The sequence below is a fragment of the Xylona heveae genome (genome assembly GCF_001619985.1).
Source record: "Xylona heveae TC161 unplaced genomic scaffold L228scaffold_1, whole genome shotgun sequence".
NCBI lineage: Eukaryota > Fungi > Ascomycota > Xylonomycetes > Xylonales > Xylonaceae > Xylona > Xylona heveae.
The window spans coordinates 2,326,833-2,341,519 of NW_017264193.1; the positions used below are offsets into that span (position 1 = coordinate 2,326,833).

The 14,687-nt window shown below is 49.9% G+C and overlaps 4 protein-coding genes across 4 annotated transcripts; 1 reads left to right on the forward strand and 3 right to left on the reverse strand.

Annotated features, from left to right (window-relative positions):
• Window positions 1-4,500: 4,500 nt before the first annotated feature.
• Window positions 4,501-5,231, forward strand: L228DRAFT_243132 (small nuclear ribonucleo protein Sm D2). The gene is made up of 4 exons (XM_018331613.1): window positions 4,501-4,571; window positions 4,645-4,677; window positions 4,783-5,040; window positions 5,108-5,231. Exons 1-4 carry the CDS (start codon window positions 4,552-4,554, stop codon window positions 5,148-5,150), a joined length of 354 nt encoding a protein of 117 aa, XP_018192194.1. The 5' UTR covers window positions 4,501-4,551; the 3' UTR covers window positions 5,151-5,231.
• L228DRAFT_243134 (DAK1/DegV-like protein) lies at window positions 5,221-6,931 on the reverse strand. Its single transcript, XM_018331614.1, has 5 exons — window positions 6,754-6,931; window positions 6,057-6,691; window positions 5,867-6,001; window positions 5,699-5,813; window positions 5,221-5,639 (listed from the first exon to the last, which is right to left on the reverse strand). Exons 1-5 carry the CDS (start codon window positions 6,912-6,914, stop codon window positions 5,267-5,269), a joined length of 1,419 nt encoding a protein of 472 aa, XP_018192195.1. The 5' UTR covers window positions 6,915-6,931; the 3' UTR covers window positions 5,221-5,266.
• A 2,832-nt stretch (window positions 6,932-9,763) lies between these two features.
• On the reverse strand, window positions 9,764-10,954 carry L228DRAFT_206691 (CBS-domain-containing protein; the record flags this gene model as incomplete). Its single annotated transcript, XM_018329685.1, has 5 exons — window positions 9,764-9,943; window positions 10,014-10,123; window positions 10,187-10,543; window positions 10,607-10,756; window positions 10,834-10,954. Coding segments are annotated over 5 exons (918 nt in total), but the record flags the coding sequence as incomplete, so codon positions are not given.
• Window positions 10,955-12,224: 1,270 nt separating this feature from the next.
• On the reverse strand, window positions 12,225-14,311 carry L228DRAFT_243138 (PH domain-like protein). Its single transcript, XM_018331615.1, has 3 exons — window positions 13,635-14,311; window positions 12,768-13,571; window positions 12,225-12,713 (listed from the first exon to the last, which is right to left on the reverse strand). The coding sequence occupies exons 1-3, from the start codon at window positions 13,875-13,877 to the stop codon at window positions 12,480-12,482; spliced, it is 1,281 nt and encodes a 426-aa protein (XP_018192197.1). The 5' UTR covers window positions 13,878-14,311; the 3' UTR covers window positions 12,225-12,479.
• Between the last annotated feature and the right edge of the window lie 376 nt (window positions 14,312-14,687).

Genomic DNA, 14,687 nt, shown 5'->3' on the forward strand with positions numbered 1-14,687 from the left:
CAAGAGCTGGCTGGCGATGCTCAGACGAAGGTACATGTGCAAGAGACAACTTGTTAGGCCCCTGATCCTGCGTCAATCCCCGCTCGCTGCTGCCTTCAACTCCGCTGCCGCCTTCGAGGAAAGAGTCAATATCCATTGCCGATGGACTACCCGGCAGATTATAGTCGCTCCAGAGCTGCACCGTATTCGCGGATTCATCCTCATGCAAGAAGAAAGCTGGCGGAGAGCTTGGCATATGGATATCTGTAGAGAGCATGTCTTGCGCATCAAACGAAAAATTGTCAAATCTTCTATTAGGAGAAGCATTCTCGAGTGGAGGAAGAAGACCCTGAAAATCTAAGCCACGTCCCGGGGAAAAGTTTGCTTCGGAAAGCAGCTGATTGAGTTGACGCGTAAACGGCGTCATCTCTGTCAAGCTTAGCTCGCCAGTCTTGGAAGGTGAACGTGCCGGAGTCTTTGGTTGTAGCGGGAGATCTAGCATGCCAGGAGAATAAGAACTCTTGGATCTCGCAGATCCACTGGGGGTTTTGAGAAGCTTCTCAACAAGGTGGTTGCTGGGTGGAGGCGTGCTTGCGCGTAACGGAGCAATGTGACCCTCCAGAACAGCACCGTCTTCCTTGGGCGGGTAGTTCTCCTTGTTGTTAGGGTCCATGAGAGTTGGCTCTGTTGGTAAAATAACCGGCTGAGCAATGATATTCGGAAGCGACTTGTCTTGCAGAACTTTAACCTCTCCTTGTTTGCGAGGAGATTGAAATAGAGTTCGTCGGGTTGGCTTGGGCGTCAAGTCATCCAGCTCAATAGGGCTCTGGCGCGATCCGAGGAATCCTGCAGGGCTTGACTGAATAGCTCGCTGAAGGGCCACCACAGCCGCATCTTCAGACATTTTGCTCCGTTCCAGGCTTGTCGATGTCTGAATCTGCATGCTCGAGGACCTGGGTCTTTTCGCAGGCGGGAATTTGAGTTCATCCTCTGCCTCATCCCGCTGGATTTCTTCCTGGGAGTCAGCCGCTGGCGTACCCTCAGCGGCGGTTGTTAAGGCTTGATTATCAGCTTGTGTAGGAGCGTCTGATGCTGCTGGAGTCGATCCCTTGGGCTTCCTCTTCTTCGGCGGCCTCTTCTTCTTCTCACCAGGATCCTTCTTTGGTTTCGCCCAAACAGATTGAGGCCGCATGCATTTGGTTTTCGTCATCCAAAGTCCGCAAGCTAGATGCCGGTCAGTGCCTTCACCTTCTAACAACGTAACGCAAAATACTGAGAGATCAACAACGCCAAACTTACGATTGCAGAGAAGAATCTCCGTAAAACCGGAATCTTCCTCCAAGAGAGACTTTTTGATGATTCTGTATAAGATGGTCTTCCCATTGCCGTCGCGCTGCAATGCTTCGCACGCAAGCACGCCACCATCTTCCTCGGACAGCTTGATGTGATCGGGAGACCCATCATATACCTTTGTCCAGGCTTTACGCCAGGTCGGTGTTTCAATCTCCCCACAGTTCTCGCAATACGGTGGCATCTCTCCAGCTGCAATAGAAGTTGCCAGTCGATCTTGAATCGCCTTCTTCCGCTTCGCGCCCGATCCGCTCCGCTGCTTGGCAATTTCTGCTTGTTCAATAGATGTCATAGGAGTGGGCGCGTCCGAAGCAGGATACTGGACCAATGGCGCCGCCCAGGTTTGCGAGCGCTGAAGACTGCTTGGTGGAGGCTGGACAGGATCACTGGCCGCCACCAATGGAAACTGTAGAGATCCGGTGGAGGCAGTTCGATTCATGGTGTGAGATGCTTGGGGTGGCAACGAAGGCGACAACGATCGCTCGGTTGACGCGACTTTGGGCAAAATAGGTTGCGGTTTAGGTCTGATGCTGTTAGCAGGCTTCGGGCGATGCGGCCCTGACGCGTTGTCCTCCGATTGAGCGGGGGAATCACTCAGCATAGCCGACTGCGCGCGAATTGCTCGTTTCCTTTGCGTGTCAAAGGTTCGAGGAAGCATCTTTTTGGGCAAAAGTTCGGGCGGCCCAGGATTAACCTCACGAATTTCAAATCCGCTGTTGGGTTGAGGGAAGGTAGTCGCAGCCATTGCAGCTGCCGCTGTCGGTCCTGCTGATTTGCCTCGATACTTGCCATACTCATTCTCATCGTCATGAGGTGGCCGGATATCATCCCCCCGGTCCTCAAACAGATCGTCAATAGGACCACTCATGAAACCAGAATCAAAGTCTGATCGCAGATTCGGCAAGGCAGGGCTTGATGGCACAGGTGATATGGCCTGCATGAGCGGAGGCGAGGAAGCGATGTTGCTTGGAGTCGGTGCTGAGCTCCCACTGGGACCATCTTCAGGCGAGAACGCTGGAGACCCAACAGCGTTATGAGAAAAGTCTTGTGACGCGTAAGGTGATTGGTATGTTGAGCCATCATCAATCGATTCGCGTCGAAGACGGCTTGGCGGAGCAGTCTCCCGACGAGTGGGCACATCACCGCTCATGAAGGGACGAGGGGTGGGGGCGCGAGGCACTCCCTCAGAAGGTGTTTGGTCAGAAAGCCCAGGACGTTTTGGCACCGGCCGGTAAACGCGAATGGAAGCTGCAGTGCTCGCCGCTACCCGGAGGGAGTCTGTGTTCGTTCCAAGCGAGGACTTTCCATGCCAGTCGGCCTTGGTCACACGCGCTCGTTTCTTCACGGGTCCTTCCTCCGTAACCGGAGCCTCACTAGCTTCTACAGCAGCCGCTGGTCTTCTCTGTCCAGCCATTGATGTGTTCGACGCCCTTGAAGATGGCCTTGAAGGCTTATCGATGTTCTGCTGCAAAGCGGCTGACGCCTGAAGGATCGGTGCGGGGGTAGCAGTCCGACTAGATGGGCTATTGGCATCCATTGTGGAAAAACTTCCAGTTCGCTCGTATGGCCGCAGTTCAAAAGAATTCGGATAGTCGGCACCGGCATTTGATAACATTCCCTGATTCAGCAATTGCTGAACTATTTCCATTCCTGCCCCTTCCTTCTCCGCTGACGCTGAAATTTGACCTGCAAAGTCTGGTCGGCTGGCGAGTTGGGCAACTTGCGGATTCTCTTGGAGGAATTTGGTCCACGCGCTGGCATCAAAGCCTTGGGGTATGAGCTTGCTGAGTTCACGGTACTTCTCCATGCTGTTGAGATATTCGCTTTGAAGGCATGTCGGTACTGGCACCAACCGAAGCTTCACCTCCAGTGTTTCCTGTATTCCGCTGGAAAACAGCCCGAGTATATTCTTGCAGACACGACCGGTGATCATAGTACGAGATTGATGAGCTGGCGCAGAAGGTGTGGATGAAGCTGAAGCGAGAACCCATGATAGCATCCCTTGACCAACCAGAGGCGTTTCATATTCGGAGTAGTCGTAAGCGTATACTGTGTAATCTTGACCAAGTTTTGCCACAAGTTCTGGACTAAGTGAGGGCAAAAAAGATTAGCGCTGCTGTTGCCTTGGGACAGGGAAAGCTCTCGTGTGGCGAACGCGAAAAGCTGAAGGAATAGTCTTACCTAGCGGCGACTATGGCTTGAATGCACGTTTTCAGCTCAATGACTCCAATCTGGGTTGTCTCGTCGAGGAATGCGGTCTGGATATTGAGAACATGGGGCCATCGTGCAAGGCAATTTGTTTTGTTCTGATCATCAAATGTGTAGAGCACCTTGACTATAGTCCAACGTTGCGCGTGAGAATCCTGGCGGTAGAAAATTCGTTGCTCGCACCGTGGAACCTACCTCTCATGGGACGGAGAGAAACACCCTCACAAACTGAATCAGCAGATCCGGTTGAGACCATCCCAGAGCTCGAAAAAGAAGGGGGCGTCTGAGAGTCCATCGCGTTCATCGCGCTTGGCGCCGGCGAAGACATCACGTCCCCTCAGGACCAGACCGACAACAGTCTAGAGGGTCTGAAGCCGTGATAGTTCAAGTGCGAGTCAAAGGCATGAATAAAAGAAATTGTATATGGCGAGCACGCGTAGACGATCGGGGATCAAAAGAGCTGATTTGTACCCGTGTGAGATGGCGTGTTGAGATGTTTTGCCAGGATCAGAATGGTGGGGAGCTGTTGTAGCCGATCGTGGGACTGATAAGGATATACCAGGGGAAAATATTGAGAGTTGATTGTCAAAGTGAGTTCATGTGAGGGTAATTGTCAAAGAGAAAGAAGACTGAAAGCGAAGACAATTGGAGTTGAAGGTTGAGCTAGTAGTAGTATTGTATTAGTTTATAATAAGAGGAATGAATTCTTGAGACAAAGCGTGTAGCTTCGTGTGCCGTGTTCGTGGACCGTGTCCGTGTAGCTGCGCGTTACGCCATCGCCAAAGGGAAAGAGCCAGTCAGAGACGCGAGTGCCAAACGGGTAAACACCTGACCTGTCAGCCACACTAAGCTTCAAGCAGGATAGCGTGGCTTTTATTGAGTGGCGCACAAGTCTCCAGGACGATTTTCGCGCTAAACCAAGAATGGAACACAAGCACTTCACTTCTTCTAAACGCTGTGTGAGAGACTACAGCTATCATCAGTACGACGGTAGCCATCAACTTATATTCCACCATGGCGGACGCAAAGATTCAGTATGTGACTCATTTTCTCGGACAGCGCATTCTTTCTGGGTCTAAATGCTGACTTCTTATTTTCTCCCCGCAGAGAGCTGATAAGCAAGCCGCGCAACGAGCTCACGTACGTTTTACCCTTCTTGACCAGCCTCCCATCGTCCAGCAGGAGTAGCGCAACTTCCTATTCAATCATCTCGAGAATCACAGTTCTGACCCATATATTGAATAGGGAATACGAGATTGCCCAGCTTGAGGAATATGAATTCACTTCCGGCCCGCTGTCGATCCTACAGACCGCGGTGCGTTCGCACACACAAGTTCTGATTTCCTGCCGAAACAACCGCAAGCTTCTTGCCAGAGTAAAGGCCTTTGACCGACACTGCAATATGGTATTAGAAAATGTCAAGGAAATGTGGACGGAGACGCCAAGATTAGCGTCTGGGAAGAAGGGCCGACCGGTCAACAAGGACAGGTTTATCAGTAAAATGTGAGTGATGAGGCGTCTGACTTTGCACATTACAACAATAGGGTCGGGGCTAATATTCACCACTCAGGTTCCTACGAGGCGATTCAGTTATTCTGGTCTTGTTGAGCTGAGCTTTGTGTGGCAGTCGGATTGGCCATAACAACGCTCAATGTATCATATTGATGATTTGGAAAATGGGACGGCGTTCAATAAAAATTGAGAATATTTCATTGCTCTCATTACTATTCTATCTTGACAGTCCTTCAACTAGCCCAGTGAGAAATTGACTCAGTCCATGCGCTCCAGGATCAGGGACTCCCTGCCATCCTTCACCACCGACATACACTGTCCGTCCCAAACTCGCCACCATCCCCTTCGTATTCTCTGCTCCTTTTCTTGCCGCGTCCGCTGCCTTCTTCGGATCGTCTGACGCAATCAATGTTTCGACGAATGGGTCCAATGCATCGACAAGGGTCCTATCACCAGGGCGGGCTGGCGTGTATTTTGCAAGAGAATTGAGCGAATATTTCAGCCCTTTGCCCCAGATTGCGGGAGTCACTTCTGATGGACTTGACGGTGATTGCAGGCGCAATCCATTGGCAAGTGCATTCAGAAATATACTTTTACCCAAATTAGCAATGATTCCTAGCCCCGAGCTTTAACACATGGATTAACTTACGCGTACAAAGCACCAGAGGTTCCGTCCATGCTTGTCTCCACGATTCGTGTGATATCCGTTAGCGCGACTACTATATCATCTGTCCCTTTATATTTCTCAAGATATTTCAATATGGCTATACCTGTCAGCGTCCGATTTGTGGGGGAAATTGTAAGTGGACACACTCACATTCAGCACCGCGTCGAAGCCCAATACCGCAATCACCATCACCAGCAATAGTATCATAGGTAGTAATGTCTGGCTCAGCTTCAATGAGCCTATTCAGGCCTGATGCTAAGACTTCCTGGAGATATGTGCGATCGACTGCAAAAATATTAGCATTGAGCAGACCCACTGGGTGACCCATGGGGTGTGATACCTCTAAGGTTGGTTGGCTCCGTCGGTGGCTCCTCATCCAGAGCAACAGAGTTATGTCTAAACTTCTCGCTCCAAGTCTCCGGACTTACTGCAGCTTGCCAACCGGTTGCTTCCGCCGGCGCATCTAGGAGCTCCAACATTGACCTGCCTTGGCCCAGGCCAGTATCCACTAATTTTAGGATGGTGATGCTGAAACCTAAGCCGTTAAGACTTGTCATGAACGTCCCTGAGAGAACTCTGACAGGCTTAATTTCATAGTCTTTGTCGAGTTGCGTGGCCACTTCTGCAGTTATACCACCAAGCTCCAGCGGGCTCACCCCTCCTAGATTGTTGATGAGCAACACAACTTCATCCTCAGGTGCAATCTTGAGGAACGCTCTGTCCTTGTCACTCTGGTCTAGGAGCTGTTTGAGCATAGTCGTCACAAGTTCCGGAAGCGCCATCTTGACCTTTGCGTAGCCAGGCTCATTGTGAATGCCCATGCCAATCTCGACCTCTTCAATAGAGAGAGCTTCGCCTGCATTAGGATCCTCAAGCGTTCGACCAGGGACGTGGACGTGCGATAGGGATGCGCCGACCGACACGAGGTTCTCCGAGGAGAGTTTCGCAACTCCATACACATCTTTGAGCGGAGCTCTTTTGAAGGCCCGTTAGGATTTTCGGGTTCGTTCAAAAAATTTTGAGGGCCCTCCACTCACCCAGTAGCAGCGAGAGCGCCGGCAATTTTTTGAACCAGCGCTGTACCTGCGATTCCTCTTCTACCGACCTTTCCACCCTTTTTCCTGCCCACGCCCACGTCATCACCAACGACAACCATTTCCACGTCCAAACCGCGAGCCTTTGCCTTTTCCACAGCCATTCCGAAGTTCAGAACATCTCCCTAATCCCAGAAGGAACCAATTGTTAGCCAACATCAAACGTAAGCTACTCAATGGATCTGTGTGTGCGTTCTCCCAATTGGAATAACTTACGGTATAGTTCATAACGACAACCAAAACACCATTCTGGGCCTTGACACGCTTCAAGATACCGCGTCTAATCTGCTCCGCCGAGGGACTGGCAAAGATGGTACCGGCCACTGCGGCGCTGAGCAAGCCGGGGCCGACGAACCCACTGAACGAAGGTTCATGGCCACTTCCACCTCCAGAAACGATCTGCACTTGCGTAGCATTTTTGGGATCTGCTCTGTAAACAACCTTGTTTGTTTCATCCAGAACGACAGCGGGATTATTGATGGTGATGGCCCGCAATGCCTCATTCACCAGATGTTGAGGATCATATATAAAGTGTTTGGCTAGAAGAAGCGGTGAAGATCATTAGCAATCAACATCCTTCGTACGGCGTAGAGGGATTGCCTCGTTGCTTGCCCCATTGGCTCGAATGAAAGTTAAGAGAAGCTGTAGAGCACAAGAGCACTTACTCGCCATATCTCACAGAAGCTGTACTACAGCCTGTGGTTCTTTGTTCGGGGTCTTTTGCCTGGTTTCCTTCGTCTCCCTCTAGTCGAGCGGAATCTTGGTAGCTTTGTGATAGCTTGAAGGAATCGTAATGCCAATTGAGGGGAGTATGTAACGAGCTTGGACGATGCACCGACACTCTTAAATGTTGAGCAATTCGTATGCGTTGGCCATCCCTGGGCATTCTGGTGGACGCGAGGCCTGCATATTCAATTGATCACGCGGAACCATTACACAATGTGCGAAATGATATACGTTGGGAGGGATCGTTGGATCGCACCTTCCTATCCGAAAATGTCCCGTTCTACCCAGCTACGACCATTGCTTTTGGTAATATTGAGACCTGCCCGGCCTACCTACCGTTCCTTGCAGCGACTACTGCGGCAGAGTGCCCACTTTATTGCGGCATCAAGATTAATATCAAACTAGAGCTATTGGGTCCAATTGACCCTCTAATCTGGGTAGGGTCTGGAACGGTAAAGTGTGGAGTCAATGCTTTTCTTTCCCCATGTCTTCATCACCATTACACATGTGCTTCGTACCTTTTTGTTTGGTTTTAGGTAGCGACACCCCACTCGGAACCCCCTGGTCGGTGGTCATCAGGGCAGCTTAAACGAGCGGGGAGCCCCACGGGACGGAGAGCGAGACGGGCCAACTTTCCCGGGGCCGCGGAATGGCGCAGTTGGGGAAAAGTGCATAAGTTTAACGAGAGACACCGTGCCGCACTGATATATATGCCGTGACGTACACTTGACAACTTTTATCCTCCGCACTCATGAAGATCCTTCGGAAGATTGTCGGACTCTCGTCGGCACAAGATGCAGCACACATTACCTCCTGCGTTCAGTTTTATTACCAAAAATATATCAATTCAGTTCCCTTTGTGACTCATTTAAATCTAGTGCTCAGAAGTAATCACGTCAGTCAGAGGAGATTAGATTAAATCTTGCATGCGTGCAAGAACAGAAAATCAAGCGTTTCGGTGTTATTGCCTTCGTTGCAGAAACAGCTTTGAGTTTCTTTCCGACTGATCAATGCCTGATCTGCTGTGATTTGCGTCGGGTCGCGGGCCGAAATCCGACCAACTTTGGATATTACGCGCAGTTTCTAAGAGAGGGAGAAAATCGAATTCGTAAAACCTGATAGATGGACGCATATTGCATGCTACTCATATGGCATTAGCAATCCTATGCTTTCTAGTTCATGCTACTGCATGTATGCCGGGAAGTTGGTGTCTCTTTAATGGCGATTTGAAGAAATAGCATCCGCAAGGTCCCTGCGTGATTATTATTCGTTTAGCGGGAAATATATTCATTTTCATCTTGACTCTCCGTTTGTCGTACCAATAGCTGCGAATATTGAGTTTTCCCAACGCATCGGATCCAGGGATCGACAGAGGCGGCCAACCGTTGCCACCACCATCGCCCACCACCCTCTAGACTGACCCACCACCTGTACCAGTGTGAAGCAAATGCCGTCGTGGCTTTGTGTGGCGGTGGGGACGCAGCATATTCCCACTGATCTTCCCCCAGTGCCCTAGTAGCGCCTCCACAATATCTGTCTGGTTTCGTTTAAACCCTGTCTGCAGGCTGTCGATCACCCTACATGGGGTCGTACTATGTAAGGTGTCTGACAAACACAGTTCATACTCCGTTGGCCTATGAAGCCCATGGTTTTGCGCATAATAATTGCTGATCCATACGATCGAGCTGGTCATGACTGCTTCGAATTGTCATCAATCGAGAAAAATTGCGAAAACCTGAGCACAGCACGAAATCAGTTAGGAGACGAAGGCGTGAAATCTGTGGCATGCATATATATAGGTAGCCATCCAAAAAGGCATCCAATCTAATAGTGGTGAAAGGACAAAAGGAAAAAGAACACACAAGAGTCTCTTGCCTCTTCGTGATGTGAGTTTGCGAGTAGGGGAAACGAGGTAAGCTAAACATGAACAAAGAATTAAAGTTGTGACGAGCAAGATGAAATTGGACAAAAGAGAATAGATATAAAGAGACATTAGACTCCAGATCGATCCAAGCAATCGCCGAAAAGAGAAGAAACATCCATGATCCATATGTAAATGCTGCATAACTGAACAAAAAAATTCCGATTTACAGCAAAGCAAGCTGTCTTCATGCTCGAGGGGCGGCAAATCAAGCTGTCTCAAGGAAAAGCCGATGTTTCCGCGCGAAGGCAAATAAAAACTCGCAAAAGCTCGTCTGGAGCTCTTCAGCACTGGGGAAGAAATTCTTCAACTGTCCTCTTCGCCTTCAAGTAAAACGTATTCGAGAATGTCACTCAGGGTTAAGAGACCTTTGAGGCATTTATTGTCATCAACTATGACCAATCGGTGAACGCGGGAGCGTCGGATGGTGTCGAAGATTGTGTCGAGACGGTCTTGTTCCGAGCACGTGTAAATCCCAGCAAAATCCTGAAACATGACGAGGTTAGCCCTTGCTTCTCGGCTATTTTCGTCTTTTGTCAGAAGTTCAGATACTCACATCTGAGCGCTTGAGGAGAGCATCTCCGACGCTTAGGTTGAGATCATCGTAGATGCCGCCTTTGATGAGCGTAATGACATCCACTGCCTCGAAGACATTTAAAACGACTCCTTTGGACATGTCAGCTGCAATTCGAAAAGGCAGATATACACATGGAAGCAAGGGCAGCCTACCACCGTCATCAACAATTGGCACACTGGAGATATTTTTCTTGACAAGCAGGTGAATGACATCCATGACTGGTGTATCCATATGTGCAGTGGCAAGATTCTCCCATGTCCCAATGTTGAGATCTCTGAGAGGCTTCCGGAGCATCTGGGTCTCGTTGACATTGACAGCGACAAATTTCAAAATGCGATATTGTGTTACCACGCTGACCACCATTTCGCGGCCTGTCTCGTCGTCGACATCAACCAGCGGGATACGGCGAGCTTTAGATGCGAGCATACTCCGGCATGCTTCATACAGGGGCTTCAGCGGGTTTACTGAGACCGTCTCGATAGGCTGCACGCCAATCGCCTTCTCAATGTCTGTAGCAGGGTCAGCAGACTGCGAGCTGAATTGCTCCGCTGAAGAGACGACTCGGCGCGTACCACGTAAGCTGTTTAGGCGAAATTGGTCGACCTGATTGAGAGCATCCGGATTCTGCCAGTAGTACTGGATGACATTGATGTAATCCGAAGTCGTAAGAAGTCCGGCAAAGGTCGACGTCTTGGAGTCCCATAAGGGGGCAGATACAATTCCTGCAACGGCATTAGATTAGGTTACTATACGCGGAGAAACTCCGCTCATCTTCTAACAGATGCGGTCGTAGGCTTACCATTTTGGATGAGAATGTTCAAGCTCTTCTTCACAAGTAATGCCGTGTCGAATACAATGAGTCGGAAACTGAGCGGGAGAACATCATAGCTGGTTCGGACCTTCAAGAATGCTCTAATAGCACGCTAAATAGCAAAATGAGATTCGTATCAGCCACTGCTAAGGTGGTATGGAGCGAAGACCATCGATGCGCCCGCCATCGGCGGGAGCCGTGAGAATGGCCTCTTGTCCGAGCCGCCGAGAAAACACTGGCAAAGAAAAGGGAAACCTACCAAACCCTGAAGCTGCTCCCTGTCAACGGCATTCAACGGCTGCGCGGAAGCCATTGGTCGTGCGTGAGGACGCAGTCGTCGGAGGTAAGAGGACGGCTGCACAAAGCCCTCGTGACCGACGACGGCAGAGCTAGTGGTACTGGCAGGTGCAGCGAGATTTGGTGCCGACTTTGCTGGGTCGTCAGGTTCTGCGGCGGACATTGCGAGGCACTCCTAACCCCCAACGAAAGCCAGCATGGAGGGGTGGCCGCGTCAGAGAGGGGGAAAGTTGCTTGTTTCTGTGTTCGTGGGGTGCGAAACTGTTGTGTCACCGGATAGGTCAGGGATGGATCCTCTGCTATGGGGTTAACTGAGATTTCGAGGGTTCGCAAGGCGCTCAAACAGCAGCAGCAATAGCAGTAAATCCCACTACGAACGTGGGGTAGCGGACAGCAAAGGTCGGCCGGGCGCAGGCGTGGAGAGGACGGGAAGCAGTTACAAGTAGAGGGAGAAGGTCCTGGTACGAAAATGCACGTGAAAGACGCCTACAGCGTTGAGTACACAGTACCTACATCGAGCTTCGTAAAAATATCAGGTACTGAATACCTTAAGATGCTCCCATCATCACGCTTGATTAGATACCCTGTACCTAAAGCCAAGTACTGGATTACTCCATGACTTCCCCAGATCCCTGCGTGTCCATTTGCTGCTTTTGAGTGTTACAAAGATGAGGCAGAGCTTGACCAAATGGCTTCCACCGAATAACAATACCCAACCGCCCTCGATGGAAAATGTTCTGTGCCTTGTGAAGCCAAACGCCTATGAATTCGCAGCTAATACAGAGAATTACATGCTGCCATTGCTCTTTCCTCCTCTGTAGTAGTATGAGTAAATATTTCACTCAAAGAAAACAAAGCTCAACTACCACCCAAGGATAAATTTCCGAGGGGAAAGAGCGGGATCATGATAAAGGATATGCCGGCAAAAGGGAGATTAATCCAGAAAATCCAGCGCTGAAATGGCAGTTGTTGTGGACGTTATCAATGGGAGGGCTCATTTTTTTTAAAAAAAAAAAAAAAAAAAAAAAAAAAAAATTTTTACAAAATGAAAATAAAATTGATATTTATTTCAATTTTATTAAACGCCTGTTTAAGCCCCCAAGGAAGAATCGGAAGCATTGCAACCCTTACAAGAGCCGTTTATATTATATATTCTCCGAAGCACGCAACCAGCTGCGCGACCGACGGGGACTCCTCTACCCAATGAAAGGTGAAAATTAAAAAGTTCGTATCAAAAAAGTGACGGGCCTTTACCAACGCAATCCATGCACAGAGAGACACATACACTGAAAGCCCACCCCGCAAAGTGAAGTGAAACAAAAAAAGGAGAAGAGTGATCAAGAGACATTGCCAGACCTCGGTTGAGTGAGCCCGTCCTTGTTCCTTTTGGAAAGCAGACTCTTAAACGCGCCTAAACATTTCTCAAGCGCCTCTTCCGTAGGAGCTGCGAGCCGATAGGTTTTAGACTCGGCAATAATCTGCATGCAAAACTCCTTCTTTTTAGATATGGGGTCGATCTCGACCACATTCAGGATAGAATCCAAAGGAAGGATCAATCGAGCAGAATACTCCTGTATACTATTAGACCACAACGCATGCAAATTATACTCATGGGCATGAATTACCTGCTCATCTTTATAGAAGGCGACGTTCTTGGAACGCAAAACGACCCATAGCCGCTTCCACTGACGCATTCCATGAGTCGATTTCAGGCAGGAGAGCCAGCCATGCCAGATGACACGCTCATCTTCTGGGTTGATGTCCATAGCAGCCAATCCACTCGTTTTGCGAGCCTTTCCTGATTTCTCCGCTGGCGCCTGAGCGGCAGCTGACGGCGTTTTGTTCTCCTCCAACGCATCGCGCACCTCCGAGTGGGGGAGAGATGATGATGATCCTCCAAATCCTGTCTGACCGGGGACGTCTGAAAAATCCGAGCAAGAGCCGAGTTCGTTCATGGAAAAATCCATACTCTGAGAGGGACGTGTTTGTTCCGATCGTGGATCGCCCTTTTCCTTGGGAGAGCGATTGCTGAGGTAGTGGTCTGATGGTTCCGGTGAACTTGACATGAAACGTTCTGTCTGTCGCTGTGGCCTGCGACCAGCCATTGCTTTCTCAATGCCATTGTGTGATCCAAATTTTGCCGTGGGGCTCGCGAGCATGTACTCTCGCTCCTCTTCGTCGATGCGAGCTTCTTGTCTGAGCAGATCCACCCAGTGTCGTGCATCCTCCTTGTTTGACCCCTGAAAATGATAGTTTCTTGAAGGAGTAAATATACCAAAAAGGTAATCTCGCCGACCTTTTGGATCTAAGAGATTGGCAACGGCTGTGACTTCAGATAGATTGATCTGGTGGTGAAGCCGAGTCTCCTCGGCGTCTTTGTAGATATTGAGTAAATTGGGACGTAGAACGAGATGACATCGCTTCCAGGACTGTCACGCACTCAAATTGTAAGCGCCAACGCCGCAACAGACCACATGGACGGGGAACTATACCTTGGTCTTTCGTGTCCGCTTGTTTACTTCTCCCGTCTTCAAGACTTTATCAAATTCAAAACTCCCATTCTGATTCACGGGCGAGAAGGTATCCAAATTCAGGTGTCCGCTCCGGGCCGGCCCTGAAGACGAGGGAATAGGGATCGAAGGAAGGGAAGTTGCTTTAGAATCGATTCGAGGAGGAATCGACCTTGGTTGAGAACCGGTGTAAGAATGCGAAGGCGACGAGAGGGTCTGCGCCATGGATACGACGAGACGTTACACGCAACCTTTCAGATAGCCGTGTAATTATTTGCGTCAACTCAGCCGGAATATGTACTCATGCATTGGCGCTCGGGAATGGGTCCGAGGTAGACTGAAGCCGATTCTTGCAGTATAAACATGAGGAGACCTGGGCGGCAAGCGGTCCGCACCAGCGTTGACAGTTGGCAGCGGTGGTATGACCCAAAACGGTAACGTCGAGTATGGCCTGCGGCGTGGGATCAAGTGCTGCTCTGCCCACGATCTGGAACAGTGCCAAAAGTACAGGGGCGAGCAGGGGCGACAAACGAGAGGTTCTTGTTGCAGTAATAGACAGATAGCCGATGCAGCTGTGGATGCAAGCAAAGGGTGCGATTATTATGATCCGAGAGCTTGGGGCAATCCTGACCAGCAAGCAGTCACTTGGTCTCTTGTGTGTGAATGGCGGAAGAGGTAGATGATGTGGGACGAGGAACGAGGGGAGTAGATTGGGCTTACGCACGAGGTGGCGCCGTCTCGTCTCCCCACCACCCCGCGCCGCTCCATTTTACTCCTATTTCTCAACGAGATTACGGAGGGACAGCTTAGGCGATCCCACTATCTCTAGCTAAACCTCCTTTTTGACTCTGGCACGTTTCTAGTGACTCCTGTCGCTACCGTCGCACTTTTCCACTTCAGTGTAGCTCAAGCTCACAGACAGCCACTGCCATCTTCCGTAGTTAGACTTCCTTGCTTTGGCTTTCCACTCTAACTACCCTGTATAGAGTACCTTTTGAAGATTACGATTGGTAGTTATAACGGTCAATCTTTCAT

Coding starts and splice junctions, on each gene's coding strand:
- L228DRAFT_243134 (XM_018331614.1), bottom strand. CDS start 6,914: ATGGCTGTGGAAAAGGCAAAGGCTCGCGGTTTGGACGTGGAAATGGTT. Junction 6,692..6,753: donor GGCGCTCTCGCTGCTACTGG/GTGAGTGGAGGG, acceptor GGCCTTCAAAAG/AGCTCCGCTCAAAGATGTGT. Junction 5,814..5,866: donor GCTTCGACGCGGTGCTGAAT/GTGAGTGTGTCC, acceptor TGACAGGTATAG/CCATATTGAAATATCTTGAG.
- L228DRAFT_243138 (XM_018331615.1), bottom strand. CDS start 13,877: ATGGCGCAGACCCTCTCGTCGCCTTCGCATTCTTACACCGGTTCTCAA. Junction 13,572..13,634: donor AGCGGACACGAAAGACCAAG/GTATAGTTCCCC, acceptor AGTGCGTGACAG/TCCTGGAAGCGATGTCATCT. Junction 12,714..12,767: donor CCTTCTATAAAGATGAGCAG/GTAATTCATGCC, acceptor AATAGTATACAG/GAGTATTCTGCTCGATTGAT.
- L228DRAFT_243132 (XM_018331613.1), top strand. CDS start 4,552: ATGGCGGACGCAAAGATTCA. Junction 4,572..4,644: donor ATGGCGGACGCAAAGATTCA/GTATGTGACTCA, acceptor TTCTCCCCGCAG/AGAGCTGATAAGCAAGCCGC. Junction 5,041..5,107: donor GACAGGTTTATCAGTAAAAT/GTGAGTGATGAG, acceptor TTCACCACTCAG/GTTCCTACGAGGCGATTCAG.